A 19,991-nucleotide genomic window follows, 5' to 3' on the forward strand; every position below is an offset into this window, starting at 1 on the left:
AAAGCGTATTTACAGATTACCACCCTCTTGATGCTAAACGCATGTAGACGGAAAGCTTTGCTCAGGCACACAAATACCCGCGCTCCCTCCGAGGCATGCAGTGCCGCGCTGGCTGCCCCTGCGTGAGCTGCAGGCTTTTCCCGTGTTGTCTGGAGTACTTGAACACGGCTTAGGTTCATCCACGTGGGGCCGGGCGAGCAGGCAGAGGGCTCGATAAGCTCACTGAAGCTCTTATTGTCTGACCTCCGGTTACTGTCGACACAGCAGTACGAGTTGCAGTTGGGTCATGTACTTTCATAAATATTTATTTATCAAATGCCACAAAATGGTGATTTTGTCAATTTTTGAAAAAAAACGTAATCTGTTTGTCATGAATGTTTTACGACCTGTTCCTTCCTCCCTTCCTCTGGCCCCCGCTTCTCCTGGTCCATCGGTCAGGTGTCTGTTTGTTGAGAGTATTGCGCTTGGTCTCCATGACGACCAAGGGGATTAGCACATGTTGTTTGTCTGTCTGGTGGGGCCGTGACTGGGCACATGAAGTCCATGTACCCAGTGCAGAAATGCCCTCCGACCAGGAGAACACTCTTTAAGCTGAACGAGCTGCGGAGAAGAGAGACGCCCTGAAAACAACACCCGTAACATTGCGCTCGACCGTGACTTCAGGGCCTCGTGCATCCCTGGGCCACTGTGAATGAGATTAGTTGTCGTTCTTAACAGTGTTTTGATACAGTTCATAGTGTTTATTTGAATCCGATCGGTTCGTTTGTGCTCATGGAGGCACATGACGCGTTCAGGATGAAGGATGTGATCTGCGACTTGTTTGGACGGATCGCTTCTTCCTTTGGCTGAAGCACACAGCTGCTATTAAATGACATGCAATGGCTCTGCAGTAAATGCCAATTAAGTCTAAAACATTTTAATGAGATATGTGATGATTTGAAATTGATGCCCTGTCATGTTGGCTGGCGATTATCTAGCCATTGTGAGCTTCAGGAAGTTTTTATAATGCTGACTCTTAACTCTTTAATGAAGAAATCTGTGCGTACTCTCCACCACGCAAGCTGTGGTCCGCGGGGGGGTGAAGAAGCCTTTTCCCTGGTTGAGCTGCTTGGGCCGGGAGCAATGCATTCCCGAAACGCAGCCTTTGGGTTCATGCTACGGTGGGAGCCCAACACGGCTTAGCAGAACCTGCTGCTTTCATTTCACTTTCACAACCCTCGCTTGTACCCTTTTTATCAGCTAACCCATCTCCAACGTCAGTCTTCTCAACAAACTGCACAATCCAAGCTTAACCATGTTAGTGAATCACATGTGAAACTTCCATAGTGAACCCGCCAACAGTCCAATGATCCTTGTTTATGCTGCTCTGTATTTCCCTGAACCAGTCTCTCCCCAATTGTTCTCACATGTGGGCTTAATTTGTTTTTCCCGATGTGCTTGTTTGTTTGGTGAAAACATTTTATAAATGCGCTGTGGAATCGTGGCAGCCTGTGACGCAAGTCCCCGTGCACGAGTGCCTCTGAACGAGTTTTAGCAGATGCATGAAGCGAGGAAGAGCCTTTTGCTGCAGAGCTAACGCTCGTGAACAAATGGTTTTATATCCTGCAGAAAGGGAGATCATTAGATTGAGGAAGAGCAGAAACGCGAACGGATTGTGTTTGCCTAACTCTATTTTAGTTGATCAGGACCGCTTATTGTAGCTTAGCACAAACGTGATAACAGTAGCAGACTGAAATTATTCAAACGGGACCTGTGATAAAACAGCCGGATATGTATATGTCTGGATTTGCTGATTTTAATCCTATTCATAAAATGACTCCCTTGGTGAGAAAGCCTTGCAAAGCCACATTATTATGAATATGTATTCTATTAGACGCTCCCACTTAAAGCTTTTCATTTCCCCTCCTGTTCTGGACTACGGAGGAGCTCGCAGACTCCTTTGAGACATATGAAGTCTGCTTTTGAAGCATAGTTCAAAACCAGACTTGATATAGTTTCTTTGGGATTTTAAGTATCATTGTGCTAACTACTACAAAAACAAACCATTGCGTTCTCGTTTTTTTGCATGTTGTTCAGGCCGTCACATGGTCTTCGGCCTAAATTCTTTTTGTAATGCGTCTCAGTGTATGTGATGGTTTGTGAGAACACGTAACAGAAAACTGTTGCCTCCCCGATTTTTGTTTTGGTAACATTTGCCGTCTCTGAGTCTCTGCTGTAATCAACCATGTCTGACCTGAGACGCTCAAGACCCTCCGCCTGTTCCATGCAGTGCCTTGCTCAACTCACAGGTGGAGCCGCCCTCCGCTGCCTGTTAGTTATTCGCCCTTGCAGAGGAGCACAAGGCGGGCTTTGTCTTTTTCTCATTGCATCCCTCCGGAGTTGGAGCGATCTGCAGACGGCAGAGCTGCGAGGTGGCTGGCGGAGGGGGGAAGGGAGGGGGGAAGCGGGGGTTTGAGGATGCCCGAGGTGGGGATTGGCAGCTTGGACACCGGAGCCGCAGTGTAGCGTGCCGGTGCACATTTTAAGAAACACCGCGACTGTCGGCTCCTCGCTGGGTTTGTTTGTTCCTCTCCCTCAGCCCCACTTCCCCTCCCTCCCGCCTGTCACTTCTTTTCCCTCTATTTCTATCTTTCTTTTGCTCTCGTGGCTCTTACATCACCTGACTAGTTTTTTTTTCTATTCAATGCAGCAGCAAGCAGATGAGTCAGGCAGAGCTGACTCTCCTCTTCCAGCATCCTGCCTCTCCTCTCTCTGCAGCACTAGCCAGCCGACTGCATCCTCCAGGCGAACGAGAGCAAAAACCTGCCCCCTCCCACCAACCCTAGCATCAACTTCCCCCGCAGAGGGTTTCTTTCACTAGTGTTTGAGAGAGAACCTCCACATCGTCCGCGTGAAACGGGTGAATGTGGAATCAAACGGGATTCAATCAAGCAAAGGGCATTATGATGCGCTGCCCTACACACCGTGGTCCTAGTTGCGATTGTGTGAGAATTAGAGATGCTGGCTAAATGAAGCCTCACCTTCAGCTTGACGTGTGTGTGCGTGAGACCGCTCAGCCAGACAGTGCAGGCAGACAAGTGTCTCTGCTGACTGCAGATGAGATGGAGTGTTTACTGACACAGGGAGCATCAGCCGCACGTGCCCCTCCACAATCCTTCACTCCTCAGTGCACTTAGTTTGAGGCTCTTCTGCTCGACTAACTGGGCAGCCTTTGTGGCAAAACACTGGAGGTTCCTCATTTATCTCGTCATGCAGTTTGGAGTTTTGTTGAAAACTAACATAAATAGTGACCGATATATTTATCGGTGATAAATCAGTTAGTGTTTAAGCTGATTCTTTTAGCTCCCAATGATGTATTATAGTTGGATGGTTTGCAAGGCACAAGCATCTACTGTAAACAACGCTAAGGCGGATACACAAGTCAGCCAATAGGCTGAATACCAATCAGCAGCATGTGTAAGCTTTAATAGAGGTATGACGATCACGAAAATGGACCTTGGAAAGGGACGAATAGACCAGATGAATGTTTGCAGCGTCCATCCTAACAATGCAAAATTATTTAATGCAATTAGGAAAAAACGTCTAAAGCACAGGGAAACTATAGTATCTGATTAATCAATTATTTAACGTATAAAATACCGGAGATAAGAAATTTCTGAAGCTGTTTTTTAAATTGAAATCAAAAATCATGATGGAAACAAAAATTTTCTTAATTTCTTGGAGGCATTTTTTGCCTTCATTCTAATACAGCTGAACAAAGAGCTGGCGACATGTGGAAGGGGAATCTTTTGCATTTTTACTTGATAAACGACAAATTTATTAAAGGATTAATCACTTCGATGAACACATTTGTATCACCGGAGTTTAGCCTTCATCAAAACCGTAATTACTGCAAAGCGTGAATCATTTCATGCGTTTCTCTTATTGTGTCTCAGGGGAAAGCTGATTGTTTTACTAAAGTGTTTCCATGGAAACCACAAGTGGCTCCATTCATCCATTTGCGCCACCCATCAATTGATCTGTTGGTCCAACTATTCACCCATCCTTCCTGTCTTGTGATCAATAATAATGGTGGTCAGGTATCATCGCAACCAAGCCATTTGAGCTGTTTGGTTGCCATAGAAACTGTTGACCTCCCTTAGTATCCATACATCACTTTATATTCCGTCCGCCACCAATCCATTGCTGCCTGCACAATAAAAATAGGTGGTGACGTGCACAATTCCTGTCACCCACCCGTGAATCCCTCTTGCTCTTTGATTACACAACCACCACTATGGAGAGATCATCACCATGAATCCGTTTATCTCATGTCTGCTTATCTGCATGAAATGTCACAAGAGATGCACAAAGATGTTAGAAAAAAGGAAAAAGGGCCCGTAAAATAAATATCACACAGACTTCTCTTGTTGCTGAAGAAGCTCTTTTTAAATGTTTGTTGGAAAAGAATGATTGTCCCATGGTAAAGAGAACATTGTCTGTTTCAGGAAGGACACACGATGTTACAAACAGTGTGCTAAAAAAAACAACTCTTCAGTGAGAATAATTTGGTTAGAATCAACTCCCTGGACGTCCATGTTGTTGTTGTTGTCATGATCTTCAACAAGGGGCTTTGATTCCTTCGTCCTGGAAGCCATTGCTCCCACCAAGAGAGAAATGCGGACTGATGTGGATTTAACATCATTATTTGTTTCTCCCCAGGGAAGCGACTTAAGAAAGATCCTCCTCACTCGCTACTTTGGTACTCAAAAGCTTCTCAGCAAGACGGAGCTTGGAAGTGGAAACTGTTCATCTGTCAAGCCGTCGTCCGGAGGTACTGAAACTCCAAATAAACCAAATAGACACTGCATCTCTGGGTGCAGTAAGCACCGTTTTATCTTAATATCTCCAGGAGGTTCTCCCATGCTGGACCACGACAAGCCGGCCAGTAGTTTGGTGGAGATCCAGTGTCTCCTGGACAATGTTGGCGCGTCAGAGCTGGTGATTGACCTCATCGTCAACACCAAGAACGACCGGGTGTTTGAGGAGAGCATTCTGTTGGGCATCGCCCTCCTCCAGGGCGGAAACACACAGATACAGGTGAGTAGCTCAAGTCATTGTATTCCCGTCCACGCCCACACACTCCCAGGTTCATTTTGATTACTAATTTCCCCCCTACCCAGAACTCCTTCTATAACCAACTCCGCAAGGAGAAGAAGTCCGAGAGATTCTTCAAGGTTTTCTACGACCGCATGCGTTCGGCCCAGCAAGAGATCCGAGCCACCGTGTCCGTCAACATGTTTGAGCTCAGCTGCAGAAAAAGGGACGACGAAACCGACGTCAGTAGCATCCGGTTGAAGAAAGGTAGATTTAAATAATGATGCATTTTAACGTTTTGAGTTCTAACCAGCACACCACAGCTCCTTTTGGTTCATATAAAGTGAACCACTTGGATAATACTCCTAAATGTACCTGGAAATACGCATTTCAGATGGGGTCAGATGGGCAGTATTTCTATTGTATTTGTATTACTTTTTAATATTTTTTATTAATTGTGTTAACTTTTTTTTTAATGTAATTTGTAGCAACGCTTCTTGGAGTAACACTTGGAGTAAATTTGTAATTAAAAATACTCAACTTTTTTCACAAATCAAAAAAACATTCACGAGTTCACAACCAGAAATATTTGAAAAATTGTTCTCAAAGGCCACTAAACTGGCTACTCAGAGGGTCTCAAGAACGTAAATTGAATGATTAAGTCACAACGATGATAATGTGAACCTGTATGAGACACTGTAACATGGAACTATGTGGCCATGTACCATCCTGAGTGAAGAGCCGCACAGGAGTCACAAATATACATTTAGAAGCGTAGCGCTTTTACCCAACGTGTGGTCCTCAAATTTACCTCAAGCTTGAGTTTCAACAATAGCGGTGTATGAATACAAAATGATCTTTGTTGCTCTGCTGACTGCCTGTTGTTGCCAGTTCCTGCAGTCACATGTCAGGGGCCATGTGACGACCCACATCACAAGCTTATCAAAAGGCCATTGTATCAAAATCATGTACTTTCATGCTACAGGAACCCCGTCAATAGTTGCCTGCTTCTTTTTTGGGATGTCTAGAATGTTGTAGAAAAGGCTGCAGCTGATACGTTTCTGTGTAACCTTTTGCATGTTTTCATCCGTCCATTTACAAAGTCATTTTTTTCTTTTAAATATTGAGGTGCTGTCCAATAATAAAAAAGCAGTAGTCATTTTTATTGTTTTTTTTTTTCTTCTACTCGTTGTGGTCTAGAGAGAGACTCTTTGCATATAAGGGAGGACATGCGAGGGCAGCTGAAGGAGGCCTCCTCAGTCACCTCAAAGGCCTTCTGCGCCTACAGAAAGGAGCTGGACCCCGACCTTGACGGCCTCGGTCAGAGCAGTGAGCTGGTTGGGGCAGAAGACGCTTTGGAAGAAACTCCAATGAGCCAAGCCATCACCATCATGAAACCAATCCTACGTTTCCTTCAGCTGCTGTGTGAGAACCACAATACAGACCTGCAGGTACCGGCCCCCCTTTTTTTTAATTTTTTTTTTACAGAATGAACCTCGAGGTACAAGTAGCTCCTAAATCGACGGCTGATTAACTGCTTTTCTGCTGTGAATCCAGAACTTTCTGCGCAACCAGTCCAACAAGACCAACTACAATCTGGTGTGTGAGACTCTTCAGTTCCTGGACTGTATTTGTGGAAGCACGACTGGCGGCCTCGGCCTACTGGGCCTTTACATTAACGAGAATAATGTGGGCTTGGTTCGGCAAACCCTGGAAACCATCACCGAGTACTCCCAAGGACCCTGCCATGAAAACCAGGTAGGTGGAGGATCGGTTAGTTTGCAGTTGACTGTTCTTCTGACCTGTTTTGGTCTTATCTGAGGTGCATTCACTCTAACTATGCCCTTTTATCCTCTCATTTCTCCAGAGCTGTATAGCCAAGCATGAGTCAAACGGCATTGATATAATTATAGCTCTGATTGTGAACTCCATCAACCCCCTGGAGAAGCATCGACTGGACCTTGTGCTTGAGCTCAAGGTGAGCAGCAGGTGACTCGCTGTGACGCACGAGGCCTTGAAAGCCTTTACTGCAGACAAGCGGTTTGCTTTTATACTAGAAATGACCGTATAGCCCAACAGACTTGGCACAAGATGACCGGTGGGGGTTTGACCTCCTTCCCGGTGATTTTTAAGAAAAAAGGGAGGAAGATGTCAAAAAGGGTCATGTTTTAGTGGAGACCTGTTATCCTTTAGAGCTCCATGTGATGGCTTATGTTTGTTGGCTACATATTCTACTTGGCTGTTTAGGCCACTGAACTTTGCAATCCTAAAACTCCACAATAAAAACGACAACTTTCAAATGGTTTAATTCTGCTAATGAGCGGATTCGAGTCATTGGTCTCCGAATCGCTTACCTCTGTGGGTCGACCAGAATGTAATGGCTCATTGGTGAAGCTGTGTGTTGTAGAACAATGCCTCCAAACTGCTACTGGCCATCATGGAGAGTCGCCATGACAGCGAGAACGCAGAGAAGATTCTCTACAAGATGAGACCCACCGAACTGGTAAGCGTGGCAGCATGTAAAGGACCGCAGCCGAGTCATGTAATCCCGGGTTAAAAGTAACACTAAGTAGTGGGAGCACCTTTCATACTTTTTGTGCATCAGGTGGATGTCATGAAGGAAGCCTATGCCCAAGGTATCGAGTGTGAGGACGATGAAGACAGTGTTGGCGACCGGATAAAGCCCAGAGACGTCGGGCACAACATTTACATCCTGGCGCACCAGGTGAGGACGATGCCAGTGGCATTACAGCCTTTGCTCTTCGTCAGCCCCCATCGTGACCGCACACGCGCGTGAAACGCTCTGCACGATTCTAGAAGGCGCTCAAAGGATGTGACTCTGTGGTTCTGCAGACAGGTGGACTGTAGATGTTCAGTCGCTGCATTACAAATGTGTTCTTCCTCTGTAAGGAAATGAGATGGATGTGTTGTGACACCGAAAATGTAGTTTCATCTTGTCTCTGCAGTGTGACATTTTGCTCTAAAGAGTGGCCCTTCCCAACTGACCAACTGTTTTTTCTAAACAAGGGACTACTTTACCATGACATGGATGGTTTATTGGACGTTATTTTTAAAATCCTTTTCGATTCGGTCAAAGACCCAGTGATGACAGACTTGAGCTTATCAAGCATCTTTTATCTGACATTATCTGGTATTCGCTCCCCAGGGCCATTCACTGTAATCTGATAAGATGGTAAATAAGTAAATAAACAAGTCTGAATGATAAACAGTCCAAGGAAAAGCAGACCGTAAACCGCTCTTCACATTTATATTGTGTATTCTCACTTTATAGTGTAATGGTCTCTTGGTCTGTGATGTACGCAGTTACTTTATCCTGTTTGGAAGTAGATTCACTTATTCTGTGGTTATTGAAAACAATCTTGCCATGATTTTGCTTTTGAATCCCAGCTGGCCCGACACAATAAGATCCTGCAGCAGAGCCTGAATTGGGGTTTGGCCCGGGGGTCGTGTGTGGACCCCGACAACGAGGAGGACGAGGCGGTGCATTACTACGCCAATCACACGGCCCAGATCGAGGTAAACCTCACCGTCACTTCCCTCCGTTTATCGCCTGAATCTCTACGACTTCAAACACCCGGCTCATGCACGTTTCTCCCTACCAACCCGTAATGGCGCGTATTTGTCAGATCGTGCGTCACGACCGCACCATGGAGCAGATCGTGTTTCCGGTCCCCAACATCTGCGAGTACCTCACGGAGGAGTCCATGGTGCGCGTGTTCACCACCACCGAGAGAGACGACCAGGGCAGCAAGGTTAACGACTTCTTCCAGCAGTTCGACAACCTCTACAACGAGATGAGGTGGCAGAAGAAGATCCGCAGTAAGTCTACATTCCGAACGCCGCGCTTTGGGGGAAAAATAACGACGGTGGCGGCTGAAGCCGGCTGCAGGGTGGTAAATCGTGATGATCATCCGCGGTGTCCTGCCGTTGTTGTTCCCAGAATGAATTGATATGCAGCCTGCAGCATGTTCATGCGTTTTGTGTCCCTGTACTTATGCTTCCTCTTCTGTTTGTGCAGGAAATAAGGCCCTGTTCTGGTTCTCACGACACATCTCTGTTTGGGGGAGCATCTCCTTCTACCTAGCCTGTCTGCTCAACATCGCAGTGGCCGTATTCTACCCCTTTGGCGACGATGGAGATGAGGGTGAGAATTTTCTTTCTTTTTATTTGTATTTATCTTTTTGAGGGTGCAAAAAGCCTTTCCAGATGTACGGTTCTGGTAGGTCACCGTCTTGCTGGGAAATGACTTTGTTAATGGTGAAGACTTTTGTTTTCTCAAAGACTGTACTTCACGTGAGAACCATGTTTAAGTCAAGCCAGATGTTTCCTCACATATGAAAGAGAGTTTACAGTCGCCTTGTCTAGATCACCATGGTGCTTACACCCATGTTGGAGGGAGAAGATCAACCCGTAGCATACTTTTTATGTATGCTGTTGATAGTTACAAGTTATGACGTCCTTCTTAGTGCTTATGGAAATTAGAATGGTTTTTATTTCCTCTCATGCCCATTCGTACTCTGCTGGAGTGCAGCTTCATAGAACTCAAGATGCTCAAGATGGAGCAGTGATATATTATGCGTTTCGTTGTTCTTCATAGGCTTGTTTTTTTTCTTTACTCGCGAAAGTTTTACCTCCCTTTTAATCAATAAATCATCAGGACGTTGCAATTTCCCACAGAGCCCTGCGCTTCCGTGGTTTACGGTGCAAATGGAAGCGGCTGGTTTCAGTGATGAAGTTAAGGTTCCCCGACGGACTAATAGGCGTCATTTCAAAGTGTTGCCTCTGATTGTGTTAGCGCCAAGTGACGCTTTTAGCTCTGGTGAATAATTCATTAGACGAAATGCCGCAAACCTTTTTTAGATCACGGACGGGCGGTAGCTTGATTTCAAGATTCATTCCTCCGTCCAGGCACCTTGTCCCCCTTCTGGAACCTCTCGCTGTGGGTGGCGTTGGTGGTGTTCACAGCACTCCTACCAGTCTTACCCAAGCCATCGGGCATCCTGTTCTTCCTGGTCTCTCTCATCCTACGTGCCATCTACACTATGGGCCTCGGCCCCGCTCTGTTGTTGCTGGGTGCTGTCAACGTAAGTAGTGGAAGTTTCGTTTCTGTGTTATTGGGGGACAAGTCCCCTCTTGCCTCTTCACACATCAGAGCTGTTGACTTCTTTCCATGCCTGAACATGGTTTCCTTCTCTTTCAGCTGTTCAACAAGTTGGTCTTCCTTGTAAGTTTTGTGGGAAACCAGGGGACGTTCACCCGAGGCTACAAAGCCGTTATTATGGACATGCTCTTTATTTACCATTTGGGCTACGCCATCGTCTGCGTCCTGGGCCTCTTTGTGCATGAGTTCTTCTACAGCTTTTTGGTAAGCAATATCTCACACACTTTGGTTCCTTTTACAGTGCTGATGACTCTGATGACTGATGTTGCTCTCGCTGCACAGTTGTTTGACCTGGTCATCCGAGAGGAGACGCTGCTCAACGTGATAAAGAGCGTGACGAGAAACGGCCGCTCCATCATTCTTACCGCAGTTCTGGCCATCTTCCTCGTTTACTTCTTCTCCATCATTGGCTTCCTCTTCCTCAAGGACGACTTCCGAATGCAGGTGGATCGCCTTCCGGGACCAGGTCAGCACTTCTTAACCTGTGTAAACGCATGCGTTGGTTTAATGGATGAGCCTAAAGTAGAACGAGGAGACTCCCGTCTTGGCAAAATGTGAGTTCATTAATTGCAAGGTGTCCCAGTGCTCGAAGACACTGCACATTGAATTGAAATTCCCTGGCTGATTCCAGGTATAAACATCTGTTGGATGTCATCTGCCACATGTTCCCTGGTGGGTCTGTACGGCATTAATTATTGCTAACCTACTTTAGTGAAGACATTGTGTGTGTGTGTGTGTGTGTGTGTGTACATAAAAATGAAAATATTCAGTGTCCGTACGGCGCTCCGAGAGTGAGCAACAACCTGCCAGCACATGCGCACCTGTTGCGTAACCTGGTGGCAAAGCCACCCTGTGCCTCCCTGAGCAGAGCGCTGCAGACCCAGCGGAGCAGTGGTGGGTTTACGTAACCAGCTTGGTTCACGCTGATCTGTCTGTTTGCCGAGGCACAAGCGGAGCTCCGTCAGAGCCGAGGAGCGTGCCGGCTGTGGGCCGCCCCGCTGTCCCCTCCGCTCTTTCTTCTTCTTCCCGTGCCTCTCGTCTCTCAGCCCTGCCCTCTGTCCTGCAGCCCGTCAGGGACAGACGCCCTTTCGGAGACACTCTGGCCCCGGTGAACAGGTCGTCTTCTGCCTGTCTGCCGGAGCCAATCACACTCAAGCGCAGCTCCGCTGCCGCTCAGGGCTTTACCGATGTGCAAATGATTTGTTCAGGTTCTTTCAGCAGCACTTCACCGCCCACCCAGCAGCTGCTGCCTCAGTTTACATAACGTCTGACTAAATCGCTCTCGCTGACTTTAACCATGCTGATGAGAATGAGCGGGGAAGGCGTTTTAATGTTCGCACACAATGTAACTTCAAATTATCAATGTCGTTATCATTAATCAATCTTGCATAATTTCCCCTTTCTATTTTCTTTTTCTTTTTGAAGGAAAAGAGGATCTATTGAGTAACAAAGGAATTGCTGAATCATGTTTGAAAGATAAATGTCCTGTTTCAACACCTAAGAATGTTCCTGGTAAGTTTTGATTAAAATGCTTTTCTTTTAAAAATCTCTGGGTGGAAAAGTGTTAAGATTTTGCAGTGAGGCAGATGAGTATATTTCACCTTTCCGTCAGTCATTTGGTGGCGCACACACACACACATATGCACTGGGTGTGCACAAGGACACTTGATAAGGCAGACGGGTGACTCACTCTGCTCTTTGTGTCTGTTCATCTCCCTCGATCACCTGCACCACAGGGACCAACACATGATCTCATCCACATCCTTCGCCGCCTCCTTCTGCGTTATCTATTCACAGTATATGTACCTTACACATGAGATATGAATAGTATTTCTTTTGGTTTTGTTCTCACATTTAAGGAGGCAAATTTAAGGTTTACACTTGATCTTTAGAGGCGCCTTGATATATTATCAGCTGAAACTGATTATTTAATTCTGAGTGTTCCTGAAATCCTTCAGACTCTTGGTTGAAATTTAATTTTGTTCAGCTTGGTTGAATTCAGATGCATGATTTGACTTAATTCAGATGTTCTGGTTGTGAGTTTTATTTAAATTAAGTTAATCCATTACCTTATTAAAATGTGGAAAACAAAGAGATGAAAAGGAAAAGCTACTGTAAAACATGTGATTTCATAACCCAAATGTAGATACTAGATAGATGCCAATATTTGTCCTTGTTGTCTGCTGTTTTATGCGTTTCCAATTTGATTTGTGCGTCTTGTAGACGATGGGACAGAGCGGGTGTGTGACACCCTGCTCATGTGCATTATCACGGTGTTGAACCAGGGACTACGTAACGGAGGTGGTGTGGGAGACATTCTCCGGAGACCCTCCAAAGCGGTAAGTCTGGGTTGTGTTCTCTTTTTCTATTTGTAATGACTTGAAGTATAAATGCATGTAATTTCTGCTGCTGTAGCTTCTGTTTTTAACTTTGGTGATGGCATAAGTTAAGTTAACTTCTCTCTTACCTGTGACCCGGGGCATTACAGGAGCCGCTGTTTGCGGCCCGAGTGGTTTACGACCTTCTGTTCTTCTTCATCGTCATCATCATCGTTCTTAACCTCATCTTTGGTGTTATCATCGACACTTTCGCTGACTTGAGAAGTGAAAAACAAAGGAAGGAGGAGATCCTGAAAACCAGCTGTTTCATCTGTGGTGTGTACGACTGTGTGGTTCACTCAATGCTGTATGCAAATGACGGCTCGTTGAAAGAACGGTATATTTAGAAGACCTGGTCTTCTGGTGCTCTTGCAGGGTTGGAGAGGGACAAATTTGACAACAAGACGGTCTCCTTCGAGGAACACATCAAGTCCGAACACAACATGTGGCATTACCTCTACTTCCTGGTTCTGGTGAAGGTGAAGGATCCGACCGAATACACCGGCCCGGAGAGCTACGTGGCCCAGATGATTGCGGTCAGTAGACCAAACGCGCGTACTGTGCTCGCGCAGGAAACCGTCATACAGGAAACGGTCCCTCGGTACCTCTTGCAATGCAGTTTGCAGCTTTATGCACCTATTTTTTTTTTAAGTGTATTCCACCGCAGTATCATCAAAAACACCAGGGCTCAAGTCATGGTGGAGTTCTTTAGTTTTGTGTTTGCAAGGTGTGCAAAGGGAGGCAATGCACTTTTATTTAAGATGACACACCAAAGCCACAGGGATTGGGTTTATCATTCAAGGAACATGTAGACAAACACATTTGATTTCACCCCTAATTCATATTTTTCTGGCGAGCTGTACCAGACAGCTTACAGATGTCTCTGTGTTGGAGCCTCCAAAGTTTTGCAGCCCTCCTTACTTTGCAGACGTGCACAGTGTGCGAGTGAGGCGTGAGACTGCAGCCGACGAGCGATCGAAAAAATAAGACTGAGCCTCTAGGCCGGTGCCAAGCATTTCAATTTATCCCCCCCCATCCCCCCCCTCTCTGCCCGAGAGAGATGGGTCTCTGTTCTCAGGTAGTCTTCACTATTCTGGCCTGCTACCCTGTTGGGACACAGTAACCAAGTCCAGCGCTCTTCTTATCAATCCACTGACACAAGTTGAAGGATGTAATGAAGCCTCGGAGTGGTGGCATTATAATAAACAATTTGCATTATAAAAAGGTGACTGATATTGAATTAATATGCACGAGCAGGTCTTCCAACAGGTGGTTTCTCTGATGCGAGGCCATGGTATCGCTCTGTGACGAGGTAATGAAGAGTCAGGAATTCATATCAACGCCTCCTAAAATGCTGTCGAGCAGATAGTTTGTCTCAATAATTCTGATCATAAGGAATAATTGAGTTCAGAAAAAAAAATCTTTAAATTAAGTCACAAACTCAACTAGCAAATATATAGACAAGAATATCTACTTCCAGATGTGTCTTGATGTTACAGGCAGATTTTCTGGCGGCGAAGGCAGTCTTAATAGTCTCTTCTCCCACAGTGATCAACTTTCTCAGACTGACGTGTTTTGCTTTTGGCCTCCATCAGAATCAAAAAATAACTAATATTACTTTACTTTAAGATTGTAGCCAACCAATCATCTACAGCAATTGAAAGGTGTGTGCAGTATCTCCGTCTCGCTGCTTTGATTTATTCTCTGGATAGTCGGACAACGAAACATGACAAACGCACATCTCACCAAATTTATGGATGTGTAACCAAATTGAAAAAGTCACAAATAATCTGGTCAGGCAGTAAGTATTTCGGGATGAGAGAGAGAGAGAGAGAGAGAGAGGGAGAGAGAGAAATAGAGCAAAACAAGGCGGTTGAATGCATAGGAGTCTGATCACGTTGGGCTCTGCAGGATACTACTGCAGCAGCCCTCTCAACGCTGTGGTGTTCTGGTATTAATTCTTTCGTTCTTTTTTGGGGGTCGTTGGGAAAACCGCTAAAACCCGATGACCTTAAACACACACACACACACACACACACAGACTGTCAATATGAGTGCATCTGGTTGGGTAGGATCGTGATTTGGTGCCAAACAAAAGAGTAGGATTGTGTTACACTGAGTGTCTGTGCGCTTGGTGTGTTGTGCGTGCGGATGGGAATTAGTGTGTAGGTGTTTGTGTGTAAAATCAAGTATTGCAGCAGCCACAAAGCTGTTGCGTAACCCGTCCTAAATGGCTCGCGACCAGCTGGGCCCTGGCTGGCACGTGCTCTCCTGTCCCTTTCTCTCACGCTCTACCACACAGACACCGATTCCCGGTCATCAATGATTCATCTAATCTACCGCGCACCTGTAACGCGTGGTCACAAACAAAAGTGTCTGAGTGGAAAGTCGGTAGTAGCAGCTGCTCTTTAGACGTGTGTGTGTGTGTGATGCTATCTGCAGACTCATCTGGTACATTCAGTGTGTCACTGTATCACTTGTAACGCTGCTGAAATTCCTGCACATTACTTCCTGTAATCTAAATAACTTATTTTACTTTGGACGAAGCCCAAAATGCAAAGAGCCACAGTGATGTGAAATTAAAATTGCAATGAACATTTAAAATATGACCACGGTACGACGAGAATAGAAGTTTAACATTCCACTCAATTCCCTAAACTGAGGTGTTTAAATGGATCAGTGAAGCCGTGACTCACTGTACAGTGTAATGACCAATGAGACGTCACTGCACATCTGATTCCGTCACTGTTGAACTTTAAATCACTGATCCATAGATGATGTTTCAACCAACAAGACAGACGGTACCTTCAAACAGGATATTGGGTTCACCCCTGATGACGTCTGCGAGGTCTCTTTATTGCATCGGTCAACGACTTGATGAAACAAGCGTCCGATATTCCTCCGTCTCAGCGGCGCTCAATCGTCTCTGAGCTCACACAGCCTTTCCTGTTCTTTTTGAGTCTGTGAGAAAGGCATCTATTCTTTTTTTATTTGTTGGCCCCTTAATGCCTGAGGCTCAAATTAGGTGGAGATGTCATGCAAACTCTTATAGAATGACTCAATTCATACTGTAGCTCCGCAGTCGTATTTAATCAGTCTGCTTTCCTTGTAGGGATGCGAAAGTACTTGTAAAAAAAATTGTAAGTGAAAAGCAGTTGAAAACGAGCTAAATTATAATACAGTTAAGACATAAAGGGAAGGTTATGTCTTAACTGGATTTTAATTGGATTTCAGATATAATTGTTTACATTTGATATGGCATCGTTCCTTTTAAGCTTTCAACATCAATAGAACCCACTGTTCCTCAATTCAGTGATGTTGTTTGAAGTGGCCGCCACTTATTTACTGTCATGGCTCCATCAACATAAAGATGGCCCTAATATGTCAAATGATCGAGCGCACAATGTGTATTTGTATTTGTTTTCACTTCAGATTCCAGCCCTCAACTTTGAGCTGAACGACATGCTAAATGTTAGCATAGTTTTTTTTGTTTTGTTTTCATTAACCTTCACTTACTACAGCATATGACTTACATACTATGCATTTTATAGACAAAGGCATAATGTCAAATAGTTTATTTCCATTTTCCATATTTTTCTGTCGGCAATGGTTTGTTGTTTTCTGACTGTTAATCGCACTGTGAATTTAGGAGCATCATTGCCATCAAATGTCACGGCCACTGGAGCCGCATTTGGCAAATTGTAATTAAGGGAACAGAAACAATAATCATTTTTATCAGAATACCTGGCAAAGAAATACAACTTAAGATGAGCAGTCTGCCTCTGCAAACTCTCTGCAGCCTCTCCGTGTTGTAAAACACACACACACACACACACACACACTCTTGCTCTCAGGCTGCTATGTACATCATTACACACACCCACGCATATGCAAACACAGACGCACTCAAGTCCATTAAATAATGCCATAGGTTCGCTTTGCTCGGTCTGCTCTGTCCACGGCGTTGTTAGAAAAAAACGCACTATAAACTAAGTGAGTTTTGTAATGGTAAAATATATTCTACCATTGTTTTGTGCTAAAGCCGTGTCGCAAGTGTCCTGTATTTGACCCTGATGTGCAAAGAGCAGCATGATACAAAATGTTAGTTTGCAGCTGTGCGCTGAGAAGGGAGGACGGTCGACTCGATCTCATAGACGCTTCAAAACAAAGGACTTCTGTTCATGGCCTTAGTTTATATCTTATTCGGTACGAAAGTTGCGGATCCACATTTTTACTTTTATGTCAATTAATTATCATTTGCACCGGCCACTGAGGAGGATCTTGTGTGTGTGTGTGTGTGTGTGTGTGTGTGTGTGTGTGTGTGTGTGTGTGTGTGCGCTACCCCCAGCTTCACCTGGGTTCTTATCTCAACCTGCTTTGCAGCTTCTCGTAACTGGCACGGAGAATGTTCTTCACATGTGTCTAAAAACTCGGCTGCTCGGAGACGCCATTTCCCCAGAGCACCGTGATACGTGCCTGTGTATTTGACCTCCTGCTTGCAAGCAATAAATGGACTTTTTGCAACTTTGATCATCCATCAAGACTGTTTTATCAGACAAATCATTCTCTTCTACCGAGCTTTTATTGAAATAGTCCACAACAGTTTGCATTGGAAAACGCATTGGAAAACGCTATACTCCCAGTTGTGTTCTCGATAGACGACAGTGACTCATTCCCACATCCACACTGTGCGGATGGAGTGGGTGAGAATCGAAAGGCCAGTTACTGTTCATTTTGTGTAATTATTGCTCTCCATAACATCCAAGAGACGGACGGACGCGCTGCTTCAAACGTTTCGGGCTGTCGCGCGCAGAACAGAGAGCCGCTTCCGTCCTGATTTAACGTTTAATATTGAACCTCTCGTAACACCAGCGCCCCGCCGTTCGATCTGCCGTGCTCCGTGCGCGTCTGTGCAAATCGGCGGCGGCGTTGTTGTTTGCGCCACGTCTCTCTGACCTACTGAGTCAGCTTTAACGTGGCCTTTTCATGCCTTTCACCTTTCTCGCTGCTTTTATTTATTTTTCACATCCCATCTCTCCTCCCCAGGAGAAGAACTTGGAGTGGTTCCCCCGTATGAGAGCCATGTCTCTGGTGAGCAGCGAGGGGGACAGCGAGCAGAACGAGATGCGCTCTCTGCAGGACAAACTGGACAGCACGGTCACTCTGGTTTCTCAGCTGTCTGGACAGCTGGCTGAGCTGAAAGAACAGGTACTGTGCCAATTCAAAACCACCGTTATCGCGCTGTGGTGACTATGGATCTCGACTGATTGCCCCAGTGGGCCGGTAGCTGCTTGGATGACTCGCCGTGCTGCTAGCGGTGTGACTTATCACTCATCACCTGCCTGCCTTGCATGTGATTCCAGTCACAGGCCTTGTCCTTGTTCCTCTTCTGCTAAATGTGTGAAATCGGGTCGTACTGAGAAAGGATCACACTGCACAAAAACAATTTCTCTGAACCTCGCTGAGGGAATCCGTCTGTGTCTCCCGGCGGTGTTTTGTGTGCGGCTAAAGTGCCCTCGAGCAACACACCGATGCCTTATCTCTGGAACCTGGAATAATACATTGCCTGCAGTTGACCAAAACCACAATGCAGCTTTAGTAGTCCAAGCTGACTAATATAGAGTCATGGGTTTGTGAGGATGTCCCCCACCTTGGCAGTAAACAGGAACCTTGAGAGGCGAGTGAGTTGAAGCGGGCAGAACCAAAGCGCTGCAGTCACAAGGGGCGGCCCGCAGGCCTCACACCCGGGCAACTTAACGGTTTCTGACCGGCTGGAAATTGCTCCTGCGGCTCATTACCACCTCGGCGCTTTACACTATCACAACTCTTGAGTGTGTGTTAGTTTTGCACAGCATCCTCAATTTTCGTTAATCTGCGTTTACAGTTCATGTGTTTACAAAACCAGTGGCCTTCTTTTGTAATGTCGTTATGACACTGAAGACACTGCAGAAACTTTCTCACCATCTAATCAGATTTTTTTTAATCATCGCGTTCAATGCAGTTCACTTTTGTGCACAGCACATGAAAGGTTCCTCTATTGAAGGTTCCAAGAGACATTTTTTGTTTCCAGTCATTACAGTAATTACAAAGCGATTTGCACACAACCCTGGAGGGGACACAAATCTCACAATATCTGTCATGTTTTTTTTTTTTCCCCTCCTGTGTCCTCCACAGATGACCGAACAGAGGAAAAATAAGCAGAGGCTTGGACTCCTGGGTCCCCCTCAGGCCAACCATCTCACCCACTGAGCGGCTCCGCGCTCAAACGCGACGGCAACTTGACTGCAGACCCGCAGTAAAGACGATGCAGAAACACAGAAAACTACGACCATAAAAACAATACATGGGTTCACTTTCGATTACTGGTGTCCGAATGCAAGAGGTGACAACGGTTTTCTTTCTTTTTTATTTTGTCACGGGATTCAAACTGTGCCTATTTTTTATGTCGCCTCACGGAGCAGCCTTCACCCGCTGCCTGCACGAAGGCGCTGCGCTTGGTGAATGATTGGCCAGGCGCGCAGCACACACCTGCCAGTGTTATCGTGCGCCAGGCCGGGCGGCGGACGTCATGTCTCGCTCCTCGAGCGTCCTCGGTGCTGACGCATTGGCAAGCGGACGCGCGGCTCGGGGCTTGACAGTGTGTTTGAAACGTTGGGAGCTTTTGTCCTCCACGGGGAGGTGGGAGGTCCTCCCTTTTTTACCTTTTAAAAAAAAAAAAAATTCTAATTTATGACAAAATGTGCGGTCTATAGGAGATGTCATGCTGCCTTACACATTCACTTTTCTAAACCGTGCACTGCAACTGCTGAAAGTGCACTTTTTTTTTCTTTTTTTTTTTATAGGTGCAAAAATGTAGCCCTGTAACTGGAAACATTAGTGAGTTGGGGTATTTGCATTTGTAAAATACATTTGTTGCACCATTTCAGTTTTTTTTAAATACATTTATACAGAATATATAAATAACAAATGTGATTTTATAACAATTACCTGAGCAGAACTTACTTGAAATTTTATTTTAAGTCGACATCATATATTGGTACACAATATTAGACCGAAGATGTTCGGATTACATTTTTGTTACAATGTGAACATCATGTCTATAGAGATGCCTATACTGTAATTAACTATCAACGTGTGTCATCTTCATCTTCCACTATTTCTTGATTTACATTTATAAAATAAAACTAATGTCTCTTGGATTGCAATCGATTGTGAAGTCTGACCTTGTGTTTTAAACTCGGCAGATTCTATGCGCTCAATATTAACTGTCCTGGGACACTTTCTGTTTAAACAAAGTGTCGAGAGAATTCTGTTTTATGGGGTAATACGTTGTAATAAATTTGTAACAAGACTAA

The 19,991-nt window shown here is 45.3% G+C and overlaps 1 protein-coding gene across 2 annotated transcripts in view; it reads left to right on the plus strand.

Annotated features, from left to right (window-relative positions):
* The window catches only part of itpr2 (inositol 1,4,5-trisphosphate receptor, type 2), a 42,292-nt gene extending 22,301 nt beyond the window's left edge, over positions 1-19,991 (plus strand). For both annotated transcript variants that reach the window (XM_040162322.2, XM_078082716.1), the window contains exons 38-57: positions 4,702-4,813; positions 4,892-5,079; positions 5,163-5,343; positions 6,277-6,527; positions 6,634-6,834; positions 6,944-7,054; positions 7,484-7,579; positions 7,682-7,801; positions 8,485-8,613; positions 8,724-8,916; positions 9,116-9,241; positions 10,006-10,181; positions 10,298-10,462; positions 10,541-10,724; positions 11,684-11,770; positions 12,482-12,597; positions 12,747-12,912; positions 13,012-13,172; positions 17,683-17,844; positions 18,811-19,991. In XM_040162322.2, coding sequence (XP_040018256.2) covers positions 4,702-4,813; positions 4,892-5,079; positions 5,163-5,343; positions 6,277-6,527; positions 6,634-6,834; positions 6,944-7,054; positions 7,484-7,579; positions 7,682-7,801; positions 8,485-8,613; positions 8,724-8,916; positions 9,116-9,241; positions 10,006-10,181; positions 10,298-10,462; positions 10,541-10,724; positions 11,684-11,770; positions 12,482-12,597; positions 12,747-12,912; positions 13,012-13,172; positions 17,683-17,844; positions 18,811-18,885 — 3,000 coding nt within the window. In that variant the 3' untranslated portion in view covers positions 18,886-19,991. The remainder of the gene's footprint in view (positions 1-4,701; positions 4,814-4,891; positions 5,080-5,162; positions 5,344-6,276; positions 6,528-6,633; positions 6,835-6,943; positions 7,055-7,483; positions 7,580-7,681; positions 7,802-8,484; positions 8,614-8,723; positions 8,917-9,115; positions 9,242-10,005; positions 10,182-10,297; positions 10,463-10,540; positions 10,725-11,683; positions 11,771-12,481; positions 12,598-12,746; positions 12,913-13,011; positions 13,173-17,682; positions 17,845-18,810) is intronic.

The sequence above is a fragment of the Gasterosteus aculeatus genome, chromosome X (assembly GCF_964276395.1).
Source record: "Gasterosteus aculeatus chromosome X, fGasAcu3.hap1.1, whole genome shotgun sequence".
NCBI lineage: Eukaryota > Metazoa > Chordata > Actinopteri > Perciformes > Gasterosteidae > Gasterosteus > Gasterosteus aculeatus.